At 41.8% G+C, this 27,853-nt stretch overlaps 2 protein-coding genes across 4 annotated transcripts in view; one reads left to right on the forward strand and one right to left on the reverse strand.

Moving 5' to 3' along the window:
* Window positions 1–10,416, forward strand: part of LOC137291042 (HEAT repeat-containing protein 1-like) — a 53,471-nt gene extending 43,055 nt beyond the window's left edge. The window contains exons 32-45 of the mRNA XM_067822301.1: window positions 817–960; window positions 1,270–1,437; window positions 1,942–2,120; window positions 3,433–3,532; window positions 3,877–3,944; window positions 4,521–4,605; window positions 5,186–5,320; window positions 6,249–6,353; window positions 6,794–6,864; window positions 7,927–8,024; window positions 8,771–8,928; window positions 9,461–9,619; window positions 10,035–10,143; window positions 10,263–10,416. Coding sequence (XP_067678402.1) covers window positions 817–960; window positions 1,270–1,437; window positions 1,942–2,120; window positions 3,433–3,532; window positions 3,877–3,944; window positions 4,521–4,605; window positions 5,186–5,320; window positions 6,249–6,353; window positions 6,794–6,864; window positions 7,927–8,024; window positions 8,771–8,928; window positions 9,461–9,619; window positions 10,035–10,143; window positions 10,263–10,351 — 1,668 coding nt within the window. The 3' untranslated portion in view covers window positions 10,352–10,416. The remainder of the gene's footprint in view (window positions 1–816; window positions 961–1,269; window positions 1,438–1,941; window positions 2,121–3,432; window positions 3,533–3,876; window positions 3,945–4,520; window positions 4,606–5,185; window positions 5,321–6,248; window positions 6,354–6,793; window positions 6,865–7,926; window positions 8,025–8,770; window positions 8,929–9,460; window positions 9,620–10,034; window positions 10,144–10,262) is intronic.
* Window positions 10,417–11,188: 772 nt separating this feature from the next.
* Window positions 11,189–23,379, reverse strand: LOC137291045 (uncharacterized). Of its 3 annotated transcripts, none has more exons than XM_067822315.1 (13): window positions 23,259–23,379; window positions 20,957–21,118; window positions 20,588–20,667; window positions 19,753–19,888; window positions 19,004–19,135; window positions 17,648–17,665; window positions 17,194–17,411; window positions 16,502–16,653; window positions 15,183–15,331; window positions 13,908–14,007; window positions 13,003–13,174; window positions 12,376–12,454; window positions 11,189–11,284 (listed from the first exon to the last, which is right to left on the reverse strand). In XM_067822315.1, the coding sequence occupies exons 1-12, from the start codon at window positions 23,329–23,331 to the stop codon at window positions 12,410–12,412; spliced, it is 1,437 nt and encodes a 478-aa protein (XP_067678416.1). In that variant the 5' UTR covers window positions 23,332–23,379; the 3' UTR covers window positions 11,189–11,284; window positions 12,376–12,409. The 3 variants fall into 3 exon arrangements, with proteins under 3 accessions (XP_067678416.1, XP_067678417.1, XP_067678418.1); XM_067822316.1 differs by lacking the exon at window positions 23,259–23,379 and adding an exon at window positions 21,230–21,379 and having other exon boundaries at window positions 11,191–11,284; XM_067822317.1 differs by lacking the exon at window positions 23,259–23,379 and adding an exon at window positions 21,230–21,339 and having other exon boundaries at window positions 11,191–11,284; window positions 20,957–21,128.
* Between the last annotated feature and the right edge of the window lie 4,474 nt (window positions 23,380–27,853).

Consider the following 27,853-nt stretch of genomic DNA (forward strand, 5'->3'; position numbering starts at 1 on the left):
CACTGTATCAGTTTTAATAGGGCAAACAGGAACAATTGCCTACAGTTTCAGTTTAAAGTTGAGGAATATTGACTTGTCCACTGTTTAGGATACTGGCAACACTTCTGTATTGTAAGGGTACATTTTTGCGTGTAGATACATTACCTGGGTTTTATACCTGTGGTACCACTGCAGACAAAGGCACCGCCAATATCATTATGGCCATCAGGACTCATTGAGCAATGTAGAAATTTTGATGGTCGGCCAACATTTGTCCATACAAGCTGGCTGGGTTTTAATGCATGATGTCATGATTGTGGTGCAGAAAAGGTCTCCGTCAGTCCATACTTGTTTTAAGAGCGTACTGAGGATGATTCCAAATGTTTAGTTGATTGTGTACAAGCACAAATGTTATTGTTGTCGTCCCTTGATTATTGTGTGGCCATGAGAATATTGGTTGTCTTTCCTGAATCTGACATGAAAGAGATATTTTTGACTGTTAACAATATAACCAGGTCCAGAGGTGCTCAAGGGAAGGAAGAAACTTGTATTGGGTTATGGGATCAACGTTTTGAAACAAGTTGCAGTTTGATGTCAGGTTGGGTAAAGTAAATGAGTGTGATGGTCTTACGCTACTTTTAGCAATATTCCAGCAATATCACAGCAGGGAACATCAGAAATGGGCTTCACACATCGTACCAATGTGGGCAAGAGAAACAGTGTCTTTAACCACTAGGCTACCCCACCGTCCTGCATGTAATATTGGATCTCCAAATCCATCTCCTAATCACAACTGTATATTTCAAGGACATGTTCGACAACTTGTTGTTTCTCCAGATCACGTGCCTGCTGCCGGACCACGTGTTTGTGGAGGTAATATCAGGGCTTCTGAAGCACAGCCTGCCCACTGTCCAGCGTAAGGCCATGGAGCTCCTCAACTCCCGTCTCCAGCAGGTCAAAGATGTAGTGGACAAGGAACAGGTCAGTGTGCTGTATGAGTGTGTGTATGTGCTCCCTGAGGATACCATCTCCAGTACTTCATGGCTTCGTTTGTGCAAAGATCTACATATTTACAGTTTATGGAATTGATTATCAATTAGTGGTTGCACTGTTAGTGGGGAGCATTAAAAGTTTGTTGAGAACCTTGTACTCTGGACATTGTTGATGGTGGACGTTGTAAGTGGTGAGCCTTATACTCAATGCTGTGTGTGGGGAAACCTAGAATACTGTCTGCTTTGACAATCAGGATGACATGCTGTTGTGTACAAATAAATTGTATGATTTCTTCAGGAGAACATTCTGCTATTGCTGGTGGATGAACTGTCAGCTATAGTGAAACAAACAATTCTCGATTCGGATGACCTTGAAGAGACAGGGGTCAATGGTCAGACAGCTCTCTACAGCCTAAAGGTGTTGTGCCGTCTGCTTGGTCATAAACACCCTGACAGGTTTATCAAGGTATGTGGTATTGAAAGTCACATGGACTTTGATAGCTCTCAGTTACAGACTCTGTTGATCAGATACAGCCATGATAAAGGAAGAATAGCAAACGGATTCTAGTATAAAACAACATACAGAACATCTGTGATTCAAATGTATACTTTAGGTCATAATTGTGCATTTTTCTGCCACAATCCATCAAGTATGCTAATTTGTGGCAGGAATTCTTCTGCAACTCGTGTTAAACAAAGAAACTTGCCTTAAAAGTTTGCAGATTTATGTACAGAGTTATACATTAGTTTTGGAATGTGCTAAACATTCCACGAGAACATAAAGGGGTAGGTACGGCAGACGGCAGAAAACAGCATGGACTGAAAATGGTCTCGCTCTCATGATTGTTTTTTCGGCATCAGACCTGACCCAACATTTGCTGAAATATTCCTCAGATAACTTATATTCCATACTCTAGATGGGTCTGTGTTGAAAGACACATACGGTACTGTGACGTGTCCTACATTTCAGATACTGCAGCTCACCTGCAAGGTACTGACCAAAAGGAAGGACAGCCCGAATGTGTTGGCATGTGCCTTACTATGTGTTGGGGAGATCTCGGCTGACCTCAAGGTTCATGTCATTCCCCACTTGCCGAGTTTCATGCCCAAACTCCTCAAGATATTGGGTCGTACTGAGGAGCTGACTAGGTGAGACTGAAGTTATGTACAAGTTTGATTTTCAAAACACTGTGGCGAATCTGGTTCTGTTTTGCCACCATTTGTCAAGATTTATATGTTTGTTTTGAAGGATTTACTTGAATTATAATATCTTCATGGAAATCTGTATTGATGGCCAGTAATCCAGAGTTACTTCCCTTGGGTTTGCCAGAAACCTGTGCTCATGAATCCTCAGTTCTTCCTGATGATATTATTAGGTGGATCAGCAGCATGCTTGTGCCCATTGGTTGAAAAATAAGTTAAGACCTGACACTGCATTCACTCTCTACTAGGCTCACGTGCAAAGCTGACAAGCAGTGACTGAAAATACTGATCAGAGTTCTGTTATACTCACTCTTTTGTGTTATTTTTTAAAAATTGCCGTGACAAAAGGTGTAAGAAATCTCCTCAGAACCAGCAAAATATAACACTGAAAAGTCTCATATTTCCAATAATTTTGGATTAACAGAAAGAGATATAGAGCTTCACTAGAGGTTTCACGTACAATACAACTGAGTCAATTCTAAAGTAATGGGTTTGATTGCAATGCTCATATAGTCAACTAATGAACTGTCTCATACCCCTTTTGATTATTCACAGGGTGCACTGACATCTCAATATTACAATGTTAAACATCCAACAAATATCTCCAGATACTTGTCACATATAGCTACAAAATAGCTGATGTGGATTTTAACAAAAATTGTCAGTGCAGAATGATACTCAGTCCTGACTATCCTCAGACACAAGGTCTGTTACTTTGGTGTAAAGGGAAATGTAGCTGTGATAATTACGTCAGTGGGTCACTGAAAATAACCTGACTAATGGGATCGAGTGGTCATGCTTGCTGACTTGGTTAGCACATGTCATCATATCCCAGTTGCGTAGCTCAGTGTGCATGCTGTTGATCACTGGATTGTCTGATCCAGACTTATTTGTTTACAAACCGCTGCCATATGGTTAGAATATTGCCGAGTTTGGCATGAATCTAAACTCGCTCACTCGCTCAAAAAGGTATTCACCATTCTCATTGAGAGAGCCTGCATGAGTGCCCCACATGTTCACTGACTGCATGCATGAGTGCTCCACATGTTCACTGTCTGCATGAGTGCCCCACATGTTCACTGACTGCCTTCATGAGTGCATCACATGTTCACTCACTCCCTGCATCATTGCCCCACATGTTCACTGACTGCCCTCATAAGTGCCCCACATGTTCACTGACTGTCTGCATGAGTGTCCCACATGTTCACTGACTGCCTGCATGAGTGCCCCACATGTTCACTGACTGCGTGTGTTGTAGGAATGAGCTGCTGCTGCAGAGTTGTGTGACAGTCATCAGCAAGGTGGTGGAGAATCTGCCGCACTTCCTCAGTCCCTACATCCTCGACATCACCAAACACGTCAGTATACAGAGATACTACCTTCCTTGCAACTGTGTGTACTCATAAAGACTACTGCAAATATTATTTGAAATTATTAAAATGAATGCTCGTCCATTGCAGTGCAAATGAATGAATGAATGAATGAATGAATGAGTGAATGAATGAATGAATGAATGAACTATCTATTTAAATTCTTATTTTATTTCTTATCAATGTTTGGAATACATTAAAACCTCCTAATGTGTTTGTTTGTGTTAGTGTCTGGCAGATTCTTACAGAGCCTTTCCACATAAAATAGGTATTAGGAGAAAAGTCTCTGCTTTTACTGTCAGATACTTCAGTGTGATTGTTTGTTTTTCCAGTACTGCCTCCTGTCTGGAGGGGAGTCTCCTCAGAAGCCACAAGTTCAGCAGCGTCTTCTAGCCATTCGGTAAGACTGGTTTGGTTGGCCATGTGTTTCTGTGGCTTGTAGGGGCTGTCAGGTAGTGGTTAAAGCATTTATTCAGATGGGTAAACTGTCTTAAGCCCATTTCAGGTGTCCCCAGTCGTGATATTGCTAAAATCTGCGATAAACCATACTCACTCTCTCACTTCATCGCCTGTAGTGGCCATAAGATGCTGGAATAGAATCCAAGGCCATCAACATCACTCTCACTGCAGTTGAAAACCAGACCATTCACATAATGCTGTCTAGTATAGCCTTCTTTCATTACATCTTGCTTTAAGGTATTAAGAGCAGGAGCTTAGGCAGGTGATGTCTTTGTCTGCCAGTCAGTTTTGTCGGTTCACTGATTTTGGTCAGGCAACATTTCTGAAATACCCAATGCAACAGCCCCATCACCAAATGTACAGACTTTGTCATATCTATTTCTTAGAATTGTGCTCTGTTCCATTGGTATAGGACAATCCAAAGCTGTGTGCACAGGTATTAGAATCTCAATTTGACTGCAGGTGTCATACTGATGGTATGTGTTTCATTCAAAACATAGTCCACTTTCTTTTTCAGTCATGCGATGGCCACGGTCTTACCAACACGTGTCATCCTTCCAACTGTAGTGTCATGTTATGAGTACTTGGTTGAAGAACATCAAGTATGTATTACTTGTTTAATGGGCATTCTGTTGTGTGTATTGCTACTGTAAATCTTTTCCCAGGGTTACGAGTGCTTTTTTGTGTTCAAACGATTGCAACTTTGTATGGAAACTGGGCGGTAGGGTAGCCTTGTGGTTAAGGTGTTCGCTTGTCACGCTGAAGCCCTGTGTTCAGTTCCCCACATGGCTATAATGTGTGATGCCCATTTCTGGTGTCCCTAGGCCATGATGTTGGTGGAAGACTACTCACTCGCTTTTGTTGTATGGTTAGGTCAGCTTTCATGATCAAATCATCAACTGTCAGCTGCTTTCCATTTCAAGAAGAGCTTCAAACAGAATTGACTGTGAGGACACACATACCTGGATATACTGATGTTTCCATACAGTGAGAGGCCATGTGTTTGAGTGTTGTAAAGTAATTCAACACTGATTTTTAGATTAATACATGTTGAGCCCCATGTAAAGATCATAACCCAAACAAGGCTCATGTTAAATGGTTTCAAAACTACATGGATGTAAATCTCTGTTGGATTGATCCTAAAGATTGTAGCAGCGATTTAACCACAGTGTATCTTGTCAGGAATGTCTGGAGTGCCTCATGTCTCTGCTAGAGGCCCACATCAAGGAGATGAACCGAGAGGACCTTGCCAGCTTCCACAACGACATCCTGTCCTTCTTCTTCACCTGTCTGGACTTCAGGACAAACCATCCCAAGGTGAGTTTTCAGGGTAGACTGTTCCAAGGTCTGTCTTTAGGACAGACTGTTTCAAGGTCAGTCTTTGGGACAGACTGTTCCAAGGTCTGTCTTTAGGACAGACTGTTCCAAGGTTAGTCTTCGGGAAAGACTATTCCAAGGTCAGTCTTCAGGACAGACTGTTCCAAGGTTAGTCTTTGGGACAGACTGTTCCAAGGTTAGTCTTTGGGACAGACTGTTCCAAGGTCTGTCTTTAGGACAGACTGTTCCAAGGTTAGTCTTTAGGACAGACTATTCCAAGGTCAGTCTTCAGGACAGACTGTTCCAAGGTCAGTCTTCGGGACAGACTGTTCCAAGGTCTTTCTTTAGGACAGACTGTTCCAAGGTCTGTCTTTAGGACAGACTGTTCCAAGGTCTGTCTTTAGGACAGACTGTTCCAAGGTTAGTCTTTGGGACAGACTGTTCCAAGGTCTGTCTTTAGGACAGACTGTTCCAAGGTTAGTCTTCGGAACAGACTATTCCAAGGTCAGTCTTCAGGACAGACTGTTCCAAGCTAAATCATCAGAACATACTGTTTCAAGTTGAGCCTATAGGGTCAACAGTTCAATATGTAACCCAACACATGGGGACATGCATTTACTTTGGTTGTAAGAAATCTAAACTGTCACCTGTTCAGTGGGAACTGAACAAACATATTACTCTGTATCAGAATGTATAGTAACATGATAGAAATGGCAGGGAGGGGATGTGGCACAGGTGTTTAGACTAAAACTACTTAAAGACTACATCATCACATCTAGTTGTGTCGTCAGATTTGGCTTCTGTTTTAGGTGTCTGTTGCCATCTTTCAACCATGAATCTTTTCGTTTGGTAAATATTAACAATATGTAACAGTCAAACTATGGATGTATCAAGGACTTTAAGCAGTGTATGATCTGTATGTGTTCAGGAATCACTGTCCAGGATAAACCAAGTTGAAGACTCCGTGATCAGCACTGTAATCTCCATGGTGATGAAGATGTCAGAGGCAACGTTTAGACCCATGCTCTTCAAGGTCAGTTTGGCTCATGAGTCATGTCCTACTTACACAGCCTAATGATTAGAGTGATCTCTCATCACAACACAAGAAGATCAGAGGTGCAAACCTATACGACATACCTTCACTAGATTTATGACTTTGTTGTTCTCACCACAGTGTGTGTGACACAGGTATAATTGCTCAACTAAATGTTAATGAACAAAGATTGCGTTGCATCATTATTGTATTTTCACCAACTGCACCTGGAACATTGGAATGGCGTAGTGCACTCCGATTATGGTACTCTGGGAATAAGTAAGTTATGCAAGATACCTAGATAAGGCATGGATGTAGGAGCTTGTGGTCAATGTTTAAGCGAAATGAAAGTGGTTGTAACTTTCGCTACAACTTGTCCCATGATTTCATGACAAGGTTAATTCTCCAGTCATTACAACCTGTTGCATATTCTGTGTCAGGTGTTTGACTGGGCAACCCGACAAGATGATATGAGGTCGCGGGTCCTGGTGTTTTACAGACTGGCAGACAGGTAAGTCTAGCAAATGTCTGCTCAGAATATGTTCTTTGTTTTGTTTAGGTGTCATTTAATACATCAACGTGCTATATTACAATTAAACAAGAAAGAACATGTTTGATTTTGTTGGGATACAACATATGTCAGCCCAAGTCAGTGAGTCTGACTACCCAGTTATGTAAGCTGACTCAGACAACAGGCATGGGTTTTTCAGCAGTGAAAAAAACATGTGACGATGGATGGTTCAAGCATTTATCCTTCCAAAAACCTAGGGTTTGTTCCTGTGCTGGGTACGATGAGTGAACCCCATTCCTGATGTATTATTACTGGAATGTATTGAAAAAGCTGTAAAACAGTTGTTGCTGATTCATGCTGACTCCACTTAGTGGGGTTCCCAGGGCAGAAGTTTTACCCTTCATGAGAGGCTAATGAATTGGTCAGGCAGAGTAATAGGACTCATAATTTATCTTCAGTACCCATGCTTGTCACAAGAGGAGGCTTACAGGTTGTCATGCTCCCTGACTTGGTTTATGCATGTCATCATAGGACATTTGCGTAGATTGATGCTCTTGCTGTTGATCCCTGGATAGTCTGGTCCAGACTCAATTGTTTACAGACTGTTGCCATACAGCTGGAATATTGTTGAGTACGGCATTACACAGCAACCAACCAAACAAGGATAGCTGATGTTGTGAATTGTTTGGTATTTGGGTTTGGCCTTCAGCAACCCATGCTTGCCATAAGAGGCGACTCTGCTTGTCGAAAGAGGCGACTAATGGGATCGGGTGGTCAGGCTCGCTGATTTGGTTGACACATGTCATCAGTTCCCAATTGCGCAGATCGATGCTCATGTTGTTGGTCACTGGATTGTCTGGTCCAGACTCAATTATTTACAGACCGCCACCATAAAGCTGGAATATTGCTGAGTGCAGCGTAAAACTAAACTCACTCACTCACTCACTTTAATCTTCTGTTACCAGCTGATATTTTTTGCATCACAGGTTGTTGATACAAATCCGTATGTCATCATGTGCTATCTGATGACTGTAAGATGGTGTACAATGTTTGTCTCTCCAGACTGGCAGACAAGTTGAAGAGTCTGTTTACGCTGTTTGCTGGTTACATAGTGAAACATGCTGGGGAGGTCTTGGACCAGAACACCACCAGTAAAGGAGGTAGGACAACCATGGGAACGTCCAGGTCATACTGCGTATAATCACATGGCCACATCTTATTTATTACCCCAGCCATGGAATGGGCTCATGAACTGAACAAAATCTGTACACTCTTCAGTTTTCTACTACAGTCTAATGTAAGCATGTTTAGATCCTTGTCATCCTTGCCATAACATTAGATATTGTGCTGTGAAGCCTATTTCTAGTGTCCCTTGCTGCGATATTGCTGGAATATTGCCAAAAGCAGTTTACATTTAAACTCACTCATCCAGATTTACACCTAGTTTTGTGTAGTCTATGGCTATCTCAGTTTTCCTACAGACATTAGCTAACAAGTATGTAGGACTTTATGTAGCTCCTTATCACTGCATGTATGTGGACTATCTGGATTGTCTCCTCTCACTCAACTATAGTAATAAAATCTGTTTCTATCAGCGAGATGAAGGTCAAGGTTTGATCCCCAAAAGACATCAAAATTTGGTACTTGTTGTTCCCAAGGTGACACTTGGCGTTAATGGGTATGACAAAGACTGGTCAGTTCAAAATCGCTATAATGTGTCTGAGTAAGGTAGTCATGCTTAACTGGTGCATGGTATCTCAGTGTGCTAGCACTATAAAACTCAGGTTAAGTTTGAGTAAATACAAGCAGCCACACATACGCATGCATGCACGTCGACATATGAGCGGCATGTGATTGAATATAAGTACGATGTTGAGGCCCATTTCACCTTGCCTGTTACTTCCAGATGGCAAGTACTTCGGTAAGGGCAAGCGGTCACGGAAGATGTCCACTCAACTGTTGTCCTGTGTGCTGGACACACTATACAAGTGCTTCCTGTACGACAGTGATGGATTTGTGTCTGTCGAGAGGTTTGAAACACTCATGCAGCCAATTGTTGACCAGGTAAGTTTACAATTAAATCAAACACATGAAAATCCAGATTAGATTCACTGGTTTGGTTGACACATCATCTTCCAATTGTGTAGATCAGTAGATCGTGATGTTGATCACTGGATTGTCTGGTCCAGAATGGAAAGTTGCTAAGTGCAGCATCAAACAACAAATAAACACAAAACTAAACACAGTTTTGAGTGATGAAACTATTTTCCTTCCAGTAGTATATTGATGGACTTACATGACAATGTGGGGCGGTAGAGGTTAAATCAATGGCAAACCAGTAATAGCGATTTGACACTATGATACTTTGTTAAACAACTTTCATGCTAAGTTGAAAAAAAATTATGAGATTTGAATGTTCAGTTGGCAAGGTAAAATTATGAGGAGTCGCAGTGTAAATTTCGCTTCATTTGATTTTCTTTCTGTTTAAAGTGAAATTCATCGAAATCTTTTCACAGCAAACAGATTATGACAGCGGCATAAAACTAAACTCACTCACAATGACCATGTATATAAATGATATTTTGTCGATCTTTAGATCGAGAACACACAGGGAGATGAGGAGACATACAAGAGTCGAGTTTCTCAGAATCTGGTTCGGTGTATTGCTCAGTTTGCTGTGGCAGCTAGAGATGACGCCCACTGGAACACCATGAACTACCAGATCCTCCTCAAGACCAGGAACCCCTCACCTCAGGTGAGATGTGCAAGAAGTTTAACCTTTTATCAATGTTTAAACACTTTAATTTATATACGTGTTAGGTGTGCATTCAGTCGTCATTTTGTGTAAAATCTGTCAGATGTATCACTCTCGCATCAACCTGATGTGCTGAAATTTCAACTGAAATGTTGAAAGCAGCTTTTCATCATTCTCAGCATTAACATACTTGCAAAATATGTCACCCTAAGGTGGAATTGATACTCAGCAAACCCTGGATGTCATAAGATGCAACTAACGGGATCGGTAGTCAGTTTTGCTGACTTAGCGGACACACCATAGAAACTCAGTTGCCCAGAGTGATGCTCATGCTGTCCATCACTGCATTGTCTGGTTCGGACTTGATACAGCCACCGATCATACAATTAATGCAAGATGTATTGTGATTGTGCAGGTCAAGTTTGCTGCTCTGGATGTGATAGAAGAGTTCCACAAGAAGCTCATGGATGACTTCTTGCCACTATTACCTGAGACTATTCCTTTCCTAGCTGAGCTGATGGAGGGTGAGTGCCTTAAATCTTTCTTGAAGTGGATCACTTGACCATGATGGTTGCTGGAATGCATTTCGACCACTCAATACTGTCGCCATGCACTAAGAATCTGTTCCTTTCTGTTGTTGCAGATGAAAATGAAGAAGTTGAGAAACGCTGCCAGACAGTCATAGCTGACATGGAGAGGACCCTTGGTGAACCCTTACAGAAATACTTCTAACTGACTGCTTGTCCAACACCTTGTGTTTATGTGCATCTTTAGGCAATAAACATACTGTGAAAACACTTGTTATAATTTTTCGTCTGGTTTTGGGTCTTCAGCTGCTTATGACTGTTGATGTCTTAGTTGAGTCGACTGTTCCAGATATTATTCACTTTATTATTGTTGAATACTTTTTCACATATTCTCAACCTCTGAGACACCACTTTTAATCATACATCGTTCAGTGATGGATAAGAGTTAACTTATCATTTAACTGTTGGTACGAATCCAGTTAATGTAACAACATAGTTCCTCTTCCTCTCTTCCTCACTGCCTGCCTGCTTGCCTTCTCTTTCAGAGGAAGGAGTTTCAATGACAGCTCTATTCAGAATGCTTCTAGATTATAGGAGATAACCCCTTGCTTGTCCTCAATATCAATGTCTATTGGATGGATTATTCATTATTAATTCAGTATATAATCATTGCAGTGATATCCTTTGATTCACATGATATCAACATTGATTTTAACAGGGAATGACATAGGATGTATTGGCCAATCAGCTGACAAAATATATGGTCGTCTCATGTACTACTGCCTTGTTACACTGTCAATCCTTGTCATAGTAAAGTTATCTCAGTAAATATTTTATATCAGTTTTGTATTAATGTCCCCTTTCTTTTTAGTAATATAAATTGCCTTATCAAAAGTCAAATAGAACTGGATTGGCTGTTTAACTGTTTTAAAGGTACTAGTATCACGTGCTCTTGCCTTACTCCCAACCAGAATCCAAAAGGGTCACTATCATACATAGGTGCAGGACATCACGCCTTTAAGAAAAAACAAACAATACAGGATATGTCGTGGAAATCCTATGTTTATTTGCTTACGCTTTCGTTAAAACAGTGTTATCGAACTCTGCAGCCCAGCACCCCTTCTTACAACCCTCAGCTCTGTAATGATCAGAGAAAGCATATGTTTAATTTGCAAAAAATAGTGTGACACACTGGTAAAGCGGGGTATTTAACGCCCTAATGTATAAAAGCAAAACACAAAATGCATGAGTATGTTTCGAAATTAGGCTTACAACTATTTTAGCCAAACAAAAGTTTTTTCACAACCTTTCTCTCAATCTAAACTTAACCCAAGCAAACCCAGCTGACACTTTCATCAAATCCGACACATTAAAGCCTTACACTATTACACAATTCACAAAACCTAAGGATCACTTGATTCTTTCATATTACAACAGTTAATCCATCCTGACATGACTTATTACACATCCTAATATGAAAGAATTGGGTTGTCTTTGATTTGTTTTGAGTGGAATAGGTGCACAATAAAATGTTTTAAATAAAACTCAAAATAGGTTAGATCTACGTACCATCCGATTCTCTCATATAATTTCTATAGTTGGTACTAAGCTTCATTTGAGTAGTGCACGTGTATATGAGAACATCATGTGTAAAACACGCTGTCTGGAGATCTTTATGAGATTTCTTTTTGTAATTTAAAACAGGTGTAACCAACTGAAAAGTATCCAACGGATGTTGTATAACTGAATTAGGTTAGTCGGCGATAGTGACGTCATAATGCCGAACTTTCTGTTGCCACTTCGATAGTTGGAATTATCATTTTAACTCCCTGTAAGCAGGTTTTTTACCACCAGTGTCAGCCAATCAAAACATTAGGTTTGAGGATGATTAAAGTTCAATTTCAGTGTCATGGGGATTAGTAGATGTTGTCAACTGAATACTTTTAATTGGGTATTTTTATCGTTGAAGGGGTAACAGAGATATCTCCCTTTCGTTTGTTTACATCCGGCATCGTCTGATTGATTTGTCATCGTTTTGCCAACCTGTGTGTAATAGATAGATCACAAAACGTTTTGATGTCGAATGTGGAAAACATTCCAACTCAATATTTTTTTAAATGTTTCCATTTGATCCTGATTGCTAATTTGATTCTTTTTTTATTCTCCATAGTCAAAACCTACGCTCTTTGTTATCTCTATTAATAGGTCTCGACCCCTCGTTTCACTTACCTTCACCTTCGTTCTGACTGACCCGATGAGTATTTTAAGGATTATCAGCTGACCGCCTATATCGATCACGTCCACATGGCTAAAAAAAAATCAGTGAAATCTTACGAAAGATTCTGTACTAAATAGTGAAGTAACAACTAATGGGTGAAGAGTTAAGAGACTTCTTATGACGTATAAGGTAGGTTATGACGTATAAGGTAGGTTTGGAGAACAAAAGAAGTCAAAGGTCTCCTTAAGCGGTAACCCATCAGGCCACAGGCGCCCACTGCGGATCCGAAAGATCGATAAACTAAGTTCCGGTTTACTCTCCAACCCCTTTGCTATATAGTTTACATAGTATGGGGGTTGGATAGTAAACCGGATTTAGGTTTTCAATTTTTCGGACCCGCGGTGGGCGCCTGTGCATCAGGCCGCCTGCTACAGTAATTGCCCTTTATCAAAGGGAAGCTACTCTTGTCTAAAAGTTGTCACATTTGTTGAGAAACTGACGGGTACGACAGTATATTCGTTGTGGTACGAATGTGCGAGTTCCTGGCATAAATAATCTCATTTTTGCAAAATCACACCACTTTTACGAACATTTTATCAATATCTGTAAGATGTAACAGTTTCTTATCACACTCTTACCGAGACGCACTCAGAGCGGACTGGATTATAGCAAGGTTTGAGGTCACAGCTGAAGCTCAAGGATGAATATCCTGAAAAGGCGAAGGCTTTAAAAGCAGTCGAACTCATGCGTCTTTCCTCGCCCGACTCTCCCGTCAAAGTGTACCCTCCCATGCCCATGTACACATCGCACCTGCAATTGAAAACAGTATTCTTTGGTGTTTTATGGGCGCATGCTATGTCATGCCATTAAACAGTTATACTAACCACACTACCATTACGTATGGGAGAGCAGGACAGAGCGAACTCTCGTGACATTTGTCTAAATAATGCGGTGCTAAGCAAGGGTATAATTCAACTCATAGCACATCTGTTGTAGTCATTCAGTTGACATTAAGTGGCATATATTATTAAAGTTATCACTGAGCGAGTTCGGTTTTTACTGCGCGTTTAGCAATATTCCAGCAATATCAAGGCGGTGGACACCATACATGGCCTTCACACATTGTATCCATTTGATTAACCACTTTCTGTTAGACACTGGACAATGTTGTAGGTTAGTGTAATCTGGTCAAATCTGTGGAAACTTTATCCAGTATGCACAAATAACGGCATAAGGGTTGAGTGACAAATTCTAGCCTGGAATGTAATGTCACTGTAGTTTGGTTTGGTTGTTGTTTGACTCAGCAATAATTCGGCTATATGGCTACAGTTCTGCAAATAATGGAGTCTGCGCCAGATATTCCAGTGATCAACAGCATGAGCATCGTTCTCCGTAATTGGGATCCGATGTGTCAACCAAGTCAGCGAGCCTGACTATCTGATCCCGTTTTAAGCCTCTTACGACAAGCATGGGTTAGTGAAGACCAATTATAACCCGGGTCGTCACGGGTCTAATGTCATGATAATTAAATTTGAATATTTACCCATTTTCATCCGTCATCTTTCTCACAAATTGACCGTCAGGACTTTTAGCCTCACAGTTCCGCGGTGACAGAAGGCCGATTCTTGACCTATCATCTGAAACTGTGATAATCCTGCATTAATCCTTCAGCTGATAATAATACTTGTCTGACATCACGCAGAACATTTGTGTTCGATTTTCAGCTATAGCAGTTTGTTGTAAAACAAATTCTTTCCAACAATATCACCTTAATAGGCGATTCTGGACCTTACAACCTGAGCAACCTCTAGTCGTGGGTTCAGCCGATCGTGCACGTGGGTTCAGCTGCTGTGCTATGGAGCTCTCCTTCGCCTCAGATACGCTACAAGTATGACTGCCTTTGCCTTGGACCTAAAGACCCACCTGTTCCATAATAAGTGACAATTGTTCATCTTTTAGATGTATGTCTTAGGGCATACCCGTGCGGACTGGAGACCAGAGAGATATAAGTGGCCACATTACTATGAATAAGAATAACAGGAACAGAGAGTATTCGGATGATCCTGGCATTCAGGCTGGTAAGGCTAATCATAAGGCTGTACACGCAGTCTAGACAGAGAATGGGACCCAACACTGCAGCCTCCGGCATTAAGCAGAGTGTCAGAAGGGTTGTGCTGCCGGTGGAGAACCAGGACACGCCTTACCTGCGCCAAGAGGTGGAGTTGCTGAACAGAGGACACTGCGAACAATTGGGAGTGAGTGAGTGAGTTTAGTTTTACGCCGCACTCAGCAATATTACAGCTATATGGCGGCGGTCTGAAAATAATCGAGTCTGGACCAGACAATCCAGTGATCAACAACATGAGCATCGATCTGCGCAATTGGGAACCGATGACATGTGTCAACCAAGTCAGTGATCCTGACCACCCGATCCCGTTAGTTGCCTCTTACGACAAGCTGAGTCGCCTTTTATGGCAAGCATGGGTTGCTGAAGGCCTATTCTACCCCGGGACCTTCACGGGTCGCGAACAATTGGGAGTCAGAATACAGTGAACTTGGAGTGCAGGCGATAGGTATTGAGCATTCTTTCAGCGAATCTTCCTGAGTAAGGCTGGTATAACATCAGCAAATCAGGGCCTTCTACACGCAGCCCAAACAGCGAATGGGACTTATCCCAGGAAACGTTGCCTAGCCGAACCCATCAAGAACGTTTCGGAGAATTGGTAGTATTATCACTAGGAAGCATTTGGACTATTCGAAAACTGAATAGCCGAAAGGGGGATCTACACCGAACACCATTAAAGCTACTGGTTCGTACCTGAGACGTTCTGTGCGGCTGTTGGAACCACAATCTGGATCTCCTGACCAAAGGCCACCTGGCTGACCTCTTCCCCACTCTTGGCGTCCACGATCATCACATTGGCAGACACGTGTCTCGGAGTGACCACCTCTGGGGGTTGTGATTTCCTGAAGCAGTGTCAGTGGTTCATGTACATGAGCAATAACTCAGCCGTAGCTCGTATCGAGTGATATTTACAGTTCGGGCAAGATGGTCTATCATTGCTACTGGGGGCCATTTCTGACGCAGCTGAAGGCTGTTTCAGTATGTCTCTATAGGTTCCACTACACTAAATCAGAATCACATGCTCCCCAAGCGAGCACCGTTTGTGAACGATTGAATATATAGAGAGATATATGTCATCCGTGATTGGGTAAAAATAGTGTAAGATGTTTATGTTTTGTAAAAGCACATCCACCTAGTAATTAAAACTAACCACAATTTTATGTATTTAGTGCTGTCATTTTTATCGCCATGACTTATTTTCATGTTTGTACAGGTGTTGTCAAGTAGGTGACATTTGGTGCGGAACTGGGGTCAATGTGTTCAGCTTCCTGTGCTGGGAAAGTTGGCCGGACAAGTCGGCGAAAACCTGTTTTATTTTAGTTTAAAGTCCAGACTGTACCAACGTGTACATAGAATGGCTGTTTATAGCCTGCGTAATTAAAAATATAAGGCTACTGTAAAAATTTATCTCTTATTTTTCACTCACAACCACTGCTCTCTCTCTCTCTCACACACACATGACTTGCCTCTGCGTGTGTTTGTACCTTATGTGTTTTATTTTTAGCGATCCTACCATATGTTGTAATACAACCAAAATGTGCTTCCTTATTTTAAAACGTAGACACGAATTATTATATGGCTAAAACGTGTTTTTACCCTTTTCATGTCTCTCATAATTCGTCTTTGAATGATCCGGTACACCTTTATAAAAGAATTGTATCTACAAGTGCGTGGATATCCTTCTTGTGTACAGAAGTGACACGTTAATAAACTATTGTCTGTCTGTCTGTCTGTCGTCTGTAAAGCAAGTAATTGCAAGCGATAGCAAGACTACACTGAATGTGTACTTCATGTTTACGGTTGAACATAAATGTTTTTATGAGAAACATCGGTTGCTGACTCAGTTAAGGGAGGTAACACGCAACGTGCATCAAACTGTTGGGATTCGCATGCTGTAATAAGCAACTCGAATATTAGCCGGTATGTTTGCCTGTTATGACGGAAGAACGCTGTAGATGAAACTATTATTTTGCAAATCATTTGTGAAGGACAGACAGGTTTGATAGGCGTACCTTTCCACGTGAACAGGAGCCGTAGAAATAATCATATCATCAGCATCCGAGAAGTTGCATCTTACTTTCACATCGGTGTCAAACGGAGAAAGTACTCCCTCGTGCTGCTGGAGGCGGAACGTCCATTCATAGACGGGTTCATTGTCATCGACCTGTAAACAAAATTATATTTTTCATCGTATATAACGGCAACATTGCTATAGTTTTCAAAATGACCCAGCTGTATGGAGAATGTATTGACTGTGAGTTTGTATGCACACAATACAATGATGATGAAATGGAATACCGCAGTATCTCATATAAGGACGAAGAGTTAAACAACCTGCAGATACTGGACCAGAAAAACCAATGAACGAAATCACGTGCACCTGCGCCTACGACGACACATGGCGAATCGAATTAAACGACTCTTTTTGTCGTTTGCTAAGACAAACAGGTTTCATGGGGCCAATTTCAACATTGAACGCCCATGGCGTCACCGCTACACTTTGAAATGGCTGCAAGAATTGGAGGCAACTTGATTTTCATTTGTCTCTTCCGTTCTTTCCTGGTGATATAATCCGAATTTTAAGTATTTCTTTCATCACCCGGTGTAAGTTATTTGTAAAAACATGAAAATACAGTCTCCTATATTATCCAGATAAAATGAAAAAAAATAGAAGAAATTCAAAAAGGTGAAATATACACCAAACCTTTAGTGCGGAACAGTCGGGAGAAAACTGCGTATCGTTGCCATGAATGTAGGTCAGCATCGCACCATCTCCGTTAAAAGTGAACTTAGCCCTTGTACACTCTGAGCTGACTGCTCCTTTGGAGTCCACCGAGTTGACACCCCTGAAGGCGATTCCGTGACTATCTACTCTTAGAATCATGTGATATTCCGCTCCATTCCGCATGCAATGGTACCTGGCTGAAAAGGACATAAAGTGAAGTAGTACACGTGATATGTCGAGAGTGAATTAGTGATTGGATGTTGAGTGCTGCTTAACACCGCTGTAATATCTCATATCGCACTGATTCATTGTTCGCATTTCCAGTCCAAATTTGATCCACATACGAATTGTTTCGATTAATTTAATTTGTGTTTTGACAGGTTCTTGGATATCGACGGAAGATAACCAGCACAGTATGATTAAAACTACCTACCTTCAGGCTTCTTTTGACCTGGAATGTAAAGGTGAAAATATTCAAAAATATTTCAAGGCGAAACAAACGCACACTGGTGCCTCCAGTGTCCAAACACATGGAGAATGTATACAATAACGAATCTCTGGAGGATGGGAAACTAAATTGCTGTCTAAGTCCACCATTCAGATCGTAGTTGTTTCTTAAATGTTTTAGTCGTCGAAACATTCAAAATATTAATCGTCAATCTTTTTATGTCAGCTCAATGATTCTTCAATGCCGACAGAACATAAGTAACGCCACCTTATCTATTCTACCCATTCGAACATCCAGTAACGCCCCCCTATTTATTCTAGTATGCGTCAGGAATCTTAGGTAACGTCATCATATTGACTCTAGTGTGGTTTAGTTACACCCAGTAAACGTCACTCAACTGATAGTACTGAGCCTTACCACACCTAGTAGCGTCGTCCTATTGATTCTGTTGTGTCGTGATGATACACCCAGTAATTAACGTCAACCTATTGGTTCTGTTGTGTCGTGATGATACACCCAGTAATTAACGTCATCCAAATGATTCTGTTGTATCGTGATGTTACACCCAGTAATTAACGTCATCCAAATGATTCTGTTGTATCGTGATGTTACACCCAGTAATTAACGTCATCCTAATGACTCCAATGTGCCTACTTTTATGAGACTTCATTTTTTCGAAAAAAATGCGGGAGTTTTTATTTATTTATTTTTTAACATTTTTTTTTTGGCTTGTTTTGTTTTCTTTTTTCTTTTGCTCTTATGTATAACACACACAGTTTATTGTGCTGTGTACCAGTGCTTTGTCTCACTAAGTCTTTAATAGTGTCTTTGGAGGACCCATCAGCGTCATCCTCCTGATTCAAATGTACCTTAGTCACACCCAGTAACGTCACAGTATGTACATGTACGCTGTCCGATCAGGTATTTTATGTATATACTAACATGCATTGCAATACCATTGTGTATCGAAACTGTAAGTAACCATGATTTTATTATTTTACTCACTTGTGTTCGATCTAAACCCACGTTGCCGCTTTACCTAGGGGTGTTGACGTTTTAATCGCATGTTACAACTATATACGTGTACAGGTACTACAGTTAAACTCGAGCACATGTACATCAGATATACTGATATGTAGTGGAAACTGTAACAAGTATTACTAAGCTATACTCACGTATATTACAATAAAGCCCACGTGTACATCAGATATACTAATATGTATTGAACCTGTTACCACGTATACTAAGCTATACTCATGTATATTACAATTAACCCCGCGTGTACAACAGATATACCAATATTTATTGAACCTGTTACCAAGTATACTAAGCTATACTCACGTATATTACAGCTTGCACCTGTCCAGCCGACTTCACAGCCGTAGGGACATTCCCCCGTTGTGCTGTTGCAGCCAGGGGTGAAGCAGTGGCATCGGTCCATGCACTTGTCTCCGTACCAGCCGTCCACGCACTCTAACCGACAGGTCAATCACATGTCAATACAGTAAAACCTCGTTTAACCAAAACCCTCGCTTATCGGCGAGGCTGTAAACCAGTGTCGTGTCATTACATTGTCCAATCACATTTAAGTTAAATATGTGGTGAAATCAATTAAATCGGACGACTTCTAGCCAGACACCTTATCTGCCTGAAATCACACTAGTGTTATGGCCATTCCAGACATACAGGTTAAGTCTTAGTTAAATCGGTTTGGTTTGGTTTGTTTGTTGTTTAATGCCGCACTTAGCAAGCTCCTCAGACCTCCTATTACCAATGAGTTCAAGTAAAACGCGAAGGGGAGATCTTGGAGTGGACGAGTGTGGTTTTTCGCTCATTTAAGCAATATTCCAGCAATATCATGTTTGGTATTTTTTGGCGGCGGTCTGTAAATAATCCAGTTTGGAATAGACATCCGGTGATCAACAGCATGAGCATCCATCTACGCAATAGGGACACGATGACATGTGTCAACCAAGTGAGCGAGCCTGACCACCCGATGTCGTTGTAGCCTCTTACGACAAGCATAGGTTGCTGAAGACCAATTCTAACCAGGATCTTCATGGGTCTGGATTCATTGGGGGTTAACTCACCAAGAGAGCGTTGACAAAGGGTAGGATGTGTGGGTGATCTACAGTCGTCTAGGTCCCATGTGCCATTAGGTGTCAACAGGGCACATTTGTAAATTCTGCTGCCGCGGATCTTTCTTTCGGGGTTTGAAAAGTTGAGCTGAATTAAGAGTGAGTGAGATTAACCCCACTTTTAGCAATAATCCAGCAATGTCTCGGCGGGGGACACCAGAAATGGGCATCACATAATGTACTTATGTGGGCAATCGAACCCAGGTTTTCACCGTGACGAACGAACGCTTTTACCACCAGACTACCCCAGCTAATTGTGCAACGATTTAAGTGAGTGTTCCTGAGCACTTAAAATACCCCCTTATGTCTAATAATTATATTTAAAAACTTTAATGAGTCACTGTGTAAATGTAAACCAATGACTGAAAGCATGAGCAACAACTCTGACACGATGACATACAATCAACAGTCGTATATCATGATAATACTGATAAAGGTAAGCGGCCTGTGAGTCAAGTTGCCAAACACGACCACTCATCTCAGGACTCTCAGTGACCGACGGGGGAGGTAGGGTAGCCTTGTGGTTAAAGGGTTCGTCCCGAAAGTCTATGTTCGATTCCCCGCAAGGAACAATGTGTGAAGCCCATTACTAATATCCCTCACACACAGCAATATTCCAGCTATATTGTGGCGTTCTGTAAATAATCAACTCCGGACACGACAATCCAGTGATCAACGTTCAAAGAACACGTTGGGAAGACCCTCTAGGAAGCTTAGAGAAGCCTTATGCAGAACGCGTTGTGAAGCCTTCCATAGAACGTTCCTGAATGAGGAGATATCCACTTACCGGTAAGAATGTCACAGGGTCAACCCAACCTCCACTTGGCGTGTACTTGGCATTGATCCATGTTGGTTCCTTGACAATTCCTGCAAGAAACAGCACTTCACTAATAAAGGTGAAGGATAAAGAACGGTCATGGTATTTTAGGAAGGCAATACATGCCGAACACTGTTCAGTAGAAACGTTTCGATCGGTTGGAGTGAGTTTAGTTTTACGCCGCTCTCAGCTACAGTTCACATATTGCTACCATTTGGAGAATCGAACTTGAAATATTTGGCTTCACGGGCAAACGCTTTAAGCAGTGCCCCTTATATGTCACAACAGAACGGAGTAATCAAGTGTGAAATGTAATAAAAGAATGTGTATTTTCTTTACCCTTCAGGACGCTGTTTTGTTCCATGCCACGAATGGTTGCAACGCTTTGATTACATGTCTCGGAGATGTCCAGTGCAGTTACCATGTCCTCAATGACTTTGAAGCAGTGTCGTCCCACCTGCGTCCAACCATTTGGACAGGTCGACTTGTAATGTGGAGCATCTGGAGCAAACTTAAAATTAAAATTCATGTATTTGTTACGTCGACATACGAAGTTGTGTTTCTTTGTCGAATTTTAAAATTATTTGGGTAGGAGAGCTTAACTACACGTACCATCTGCAATATGTCGGACCTTTTGAAGACATATACTATACATATATAATCTCAATTTATCAAACCTGTGTAGAACCATGAAGATTTAAACTCAGAGTCTAGTGACATGTATTCAACATGCATGCACGTGAAAAGCTCCGTGACGCCAGTAGTTTCGTCCGTGCAATACGTTGTTGCACGTGCATTCCGGGAAAGAGAAACAGAGCAAATGATTGTCACACAATACTGTCACCTCGGAAATCATTAAAAAATTAGACGGCTATTGAAACGCATATCATCCCAAGACTAACGTCTGCACAACGTCATGAGGCCATTGGGGTGGTCCGTGGGGGAATGTCTCAACGACAAGTGGCTGCACATTTCCACTGCCACCGGATCACCATTTCTTCTGGTGAGACGCTACCAGAACACAAATGACGTTATCGATCGGCCACGTTCTGGACGTCCATGTGTAACAACGTCAAGACAGGACCGATGGATAAGGGTGACCCATCTTCACCACAGGTTTCAGACTTCAGTGATGACTGCCTGGACCATCCCAAGACCAACCCAACACAGTTCGACAACGTTTACGTTGCCACGGGATCAGACCACGACGTCCCGCCATACGACCTATCCTGACACAATGTCATCGACTAGCTCGCGGAATGTGGTGCCGAGATCATGCCCGCAGACCCTTGTTCTGGTGGAGAACAAATGTTGTTTTTATGTATGAGCCCAGGCTTAACATTTCCCGTCAACATGACGTCAACCTGCCTGTAGACGCGTGGGAGGACGTTCTGCACAGACATGTGTCTTGGAGAGGAATCGCTTGGGTGATTGTTCCATGATGATTTGGGGTGGAATAACAGCATGCCAAAGAACTCTTTTGGTGATTGTTCAGGGCAAGTTAGCTGGTGTGGGCTACAGGGATCAGATTCTTCGATATGTGGCGATTCCGTTTCTGCAAAGTCATGGCTCTGGGTTAATTTTCAAGACAATGCCGGCCCTCATACGGCAAGGGTTGCTATGGATTTCTGGCAACACCACAATACTGACTTACTGCCTTGACCTGCAAATTCACCGGATCTTTCTCCGATAGAGCATGTTTGGGACGAGATGGATTGACGTCTACGCCGTTTAGCTCATCCGCCAGATAACGTCCTTGGCCTTGCAACAGAACTTGAGAGAATCTGGCCTGACATCCAACAAGGCTTCCTTGCACGTTTGATAGGCTCTATGAGTCATCGATGCACTACTGTTCTCAATCCCGATGGTGGACATGCCCGCTTGTGACATGGTCGTCACAGTGAGGCTGTGCCAGTGTACATGGAGCCCCAAATCGGACACATTACACAATCGGTCTGTCCTTGTTTTACCCGTTAATGAGTAGCACCTGGAAAGGTTTAGAAAGGGCGCCATCTTTTAATGTTCAATGGTATGATCCGAGATCGAACAACAATGAACCGCAACAGCCTTGAAACACGCCGATGTAAACAAAGCATGAACATGTGACACTGAAAGATTAACAGGTTTACGCTCTAACTTGTTCATCAAGTCATACAGTCAGTTAGTCGTTATAGTACGTCAATGAACCGAAGGAAATTTTGTGAAAGTCCTACCGAATGTCAATCTTCTACGTTCATACCGTTTTGCCCTCAAATTTTAAGGTTATTAACTTAATACTAACAGAAAGTGAAAATCAGTTCTGATGTAGTGTGATTGTTGATGTCATATCAGCTATGTTGTAGTTGTTAGCTGAAATTTTATGATGAAAAGGGTATCGATAATCAGGTTGTATACAAAAGAACACATAGAAGAATATAGCCGCTTTTATGTATTTCGAAACTTGCGCTTCTTTTGCTATTCAGAATATTATCAATCCAAGGATGAACCATATATAGTTGTGATAAACCTTCATATTACCAATCTTCGACGGCCATAACACTTTGCCTTCACCCTTAAGTTTGTACAAATACTGTACCTGTTCGTCTAATTGAAAAGACGTATGAACTATATAAACTTTTACTAAAGTATACCGCATACGAACCTTCATCTGGCGCCGAAGAGCCCAGGGACAGATGAACCACAAGACTCAGAAACCATAGCAACGCAATCCCCATCCCTTCGATTTGGTGTTTCGCTGGCAAAGTCAGCGGTGGAGAGTGAACTTCTGTGTATTTGACTGTGCCTATCCACAGGAAGTAATCGCGATAAATTGGTTAATGGCTCGCGATTAAAGGGTGTTTAGTCCGGATATACGTTATATTTCCGAAATGCCACAAGCCAATTTCATGACATAATTGAATAAGTGGAAGGTCACATATAGTCCAAGGCATGTGTGTTCCGTTGAACTATGACAAAACGTCGCCTGTTCACATGTATGTACATCATAGCGTACAGATAGAGGTCATAACTGATGACCGGTGACTATAAGTGTCCTCCGAGGCGACTCAGTGGAACGCAACCCTGAAGATCCCGGTTAGAGCTGATCTTCAGTAAGCTATGTCGTAAGGCGACTAACGGCATCGTGGGTTCAGGGTCGTTGGCACATGTCATCGTATCCGAATCACCTATCGATGTTATGTTGTCGATCAATTGATTCTTTGGTCTAACCTTGATTGTTTGCAGACCGATGACACGTGGCTGGAATATTGGTGAGTTTGGTGTAAAAACTCACTCACTCACTCAGTGGATCAGTTTTTTTCGGTTAATACTAGAAATGGGCCTCACACGTTGTACCTAAGTGGGGAATCGAACCCTGATTTGAGGAGTGACGATCTAACGCTCTTACCAGTATATTGACTGCCCCACCGACCCTTTCGGCAAGTGAGACGGGTATATTAAGGGGCCATTATTTGGTCTGTACAGGAGCGAGGGAGTGACAGAGGACATGCACTCGCGTTCGATTCCTCAATGAGTAAAATATATGAATGTCATTTCAGGTATGGCTCGTCGTGATATTGCTGGGATGCCATGTCCATTCCCATGTAATGATGATAATAATGATAGGCATAATAATGCTGAATTATTTATAACGCCCCCTTTCCCGGCTTCAAATCCCGCTCAAAGCGCACAGCCGGTAAATTATATAATCCACACTGCCTGTGAGGCGCTAAAAGGTTATTAGTGACATGTCATATTCTCCCAGGTACCCATTTTCTGTTGTGTGAACAGACGCAGTTTTGAAAGGTGACACCACATGTGTTACATGTGCTTCGTTGTGGGGCATGACCGAAGTCCTAGAAACTGTCAGGAGTCAGGCTGTCAAACATGGTCACCCATCCAAGGACTCTCCGACGTTGCTTAACTTCAACTGATTTATGACCCGTGAAGGTCCGGGATAGAATAGGCCTTCAGCAACCCATGCTTGCCATAAAAGGTGACTATGCTTGTCGTAAGAGGGGACTAACGGGATCGGGTGGTCAGGCTCGCTGCCTTCGTTGAAGGCATCGGTGAATGTCATCGGTTCCCAATTGAGCAGATCGATGCTCATGTTGTTGATCATTGGATTGTGTGGTCCAGACTCGATTATTTACAGATCGCCGCCATATAGCTTGAATATTGTTGAGTGTGGAGTAAAACTCAACTCACTCACTCAACTGATTTATGACCTGGGCTCTTCGCACAGGACCACACACATACTTAGTCTCTGAACATATATAATTTTGACACTAACTAAAAAATCAGTTTAAATGGAAAAAGGAACCCAAGGCAGATCAGAGATTCAGAACCTGGGGAAATCTCGGCATGCTTCAGTTTGAGCTTTAGCACTGCAGGGAGGGCCAGGCACAGTTTGACATTGAGCAATTAGATTTGTCCTAGTTCAAAGGGGAAAATGCACCAACGCAGCTATAGACGGAGAAATGGGATTGCTGCGCCTAAAATTGGGGAATTGCTAAGACTGCTTCTATGAATTGATGTGCTAGGACTCTGTACAGTATTCGTCAATACCATAAGCAGAAAATGGAATAAGAGGATATTTTTTAATGGCGAACAAAAGCAAAAGGAAAATTGGAATTTTAAAGTCAGAACACATCTTTCAACCCTTTAGCCTCGATCTCCTTACAGCTATTTGAATTACAATACATCCATGAGATCAGCATTCAGTACAACCTTGGATCAAAGTACCTAATCAGCTAACAAGACTAGTACCGTGTTACTTGCAAAAGGGAAACACCGAAGGTGAAGTAAGTGAAGCGCTCGAAGGGTTATTTCCCTTTGAACATAGTGCCCGAAATCCAACTTTCCATTCCCAAGAGTCAAATGCAGACTCACTGTGTCTAGGAGCGCCTTTAGCTATAGAATACAGCATCACAACTTCTCGTGAGGACATCGGGGTTGGGTTACCCTAACCCTAACAGTAACAGCTCTTATCACCCATAATTATGTAAAAGTGTATTTTGACGTGTTTTTCAAGTTTGCGGTGTTGTATTCTAAATGAGGGGCGAGGAATCTATACACAGTTGTCAGGCAACACCTTAGGCAATATCAAGCTGATCTGGTCAAGCTCAATTTAGCATGAATTGCCTCACCCATTGAGTCTCTAAAACTATCATAATTACACTGGAAATCAAATAATGTCAACACCTCATACTGGCTGAACCCACAGATTGCTGTATTCTTCGTTACCTCCAAGTGATGCTGTCGTCAAAGATTAGCTGGTTTGATGCTTAACGCCGCACTCAATAATATTCCAGCCATATGGTGGCGGTTTGTAAATCTTTGAGTCTGGATCAGACAGTCCTGTGATCAAAAGCCTGAGCATCGTTCTTACGCAACTGTCATGCGAATGACAATTGGGAACCGATGACAAGTGTCAACCAAACAAGTGAGCCTGACCACCCGATCCCGTTTGTCTCCTCTAACGAGAGGGGCTACTGAAGACCATTTCTAACCCAGATGTTCACGGGTATCACGAAAAGGTTACGGCAAGGGAATATCTGTTAACAAGTCCGTTTTCGCCAACATCTTTGAATACATACAAGTCCTCGAAACACAAATTATACATTTAATAACACGTTTGACTTTTTAGCGATATTTTAACAGATAAGTGTTGTTGTCATGGCAGTTGTTTAGATTCATATACTTTGAGACATGCTTCATCACAAATGTTGGACTGAAATCAAATTTTGAAAACTGACAAAGCGTAAGATGGTCGATGAAAAAAGGACAGGTTAAATCGTCAACGAAACGAAAAAATCCGCCCTGGGTTCAAAACGGGTTTTCCGTTCTGTTTTTTCGCGCTGCGTAATTTAATGATAGGACCGTCGCCCAGCCTTCCGCTTCCGACTTTTTAAACACATTACGAGACTTTTTTTTCTCAGTGACTGCACAATATCCAGGCGAAGCTGTCAGATTTATTGTCTTACGGGAATAATCCATTTCTGCTATTAATATACTTGCAGTGTCACGTGTTATCTCCTCGGGTTGCAGATGCATATGGGTCATGGTTATGGGGAGGATAGTAGTCGTGAAAATGTAGTCACCAACCCTAATTGTCACTTAACATTGGGGGGTCCGGGGGTGCACACCCAACTTTTGTCCAGAAATTATGTTACATGACCTTTGAAACTTGGGTGAGAATGAAGAGTGCGTAACAAGGTTTGCTTACTTATTTATTCCGTGTTTTGTACAATTAAAAACGGGTCGAAATACTGATTAAACTTATTCGCTTAAATTTACTGGCATTGTGTTGGTCTATCTTAGGTTCAGAGTTAAAATACGAAGAAATAAATGAGGAAGTGTGAGGTCCTGAGTATAATAGAGTCTAAGTCATTTCACTTGAAGTTAAGCAAAGTCGATCTCGGAGAGTCTTTGGATGGGGGACCGTGTTTAACTACTTGACTCCGGGAGTTTCAAGGACGTCTTCCCACAACGAATCACACGTGATACATGTGGTCTCACCTTAGGCAAGTGAATTTGTTCACTCAGCAGCAAATTTTGCTGGGTGCCCGGTCTCCGTTTCACAAAATTCTCGTAACATTCGTACTTCCGATGTTACGGTATAGAACTAGTATAGGTTCGAAAATTCCATTCTACGAGAAAAGTTACGAGAACTTGAAACGGGGCCCCGGTGAGTTACGTCATGTGACTAATAACCTTCCAACGCTTCATAGGCAGCTTGGGTTTTCCAGGGTAATAATAATCAGCTTCTGATTACAGCGTCCAATGATCAACACCTCAGATGGATTTTAGGCGCTATGTAAATGCATTATTATTAATCAAAATTTTATGAATATAATTATCACATTCATATCAAATATCAGAACAGGTCATATGCACTGTGGCAGGGGAATCCATACCCAGTTGCACAGGTTGGTAAGTGGTGGCAGTAATTCTTTAAAAATGTCAGTATCCCGCCCTAAGCAAATACTGCAGCCAAGCCATTGTGTTAACAAATGAACCACGTGTCACGTACTGCTGCACTGAGAGCTCTGTGCCACGCCCACAAATGGTTCTGTCTTTGATGCCGGTTACAGAGCGTGTGATTTCACCACTTTCACATGAACAATTAAATGCTTTCTTCGAATGTTGAATTAATTTATATTTTCCCTCTGAAAGTGACTTCATGAAAATTGATATTTGCAACAAAACCACAATCAATTTTCCACTTTGACTTCGGCTTTTAACGCCGCGTGAACA

The sequence above is a fragment of the Haliotis asinina genome, chromosome 7 (assembly GCF_037392515.1).
Source record: "Haliotis asinina isolate JCU_RB_2024 chromosome 7, JCU_Hal_asi_v2, whole genome shotgun sequence".
Classification (NCBI taxonomy): Eukaryota; Metazoa; Mollusca; class Gastropoda; order Lepetellida; family Haliotidae; genus Haliotis; species Haliotis asinina.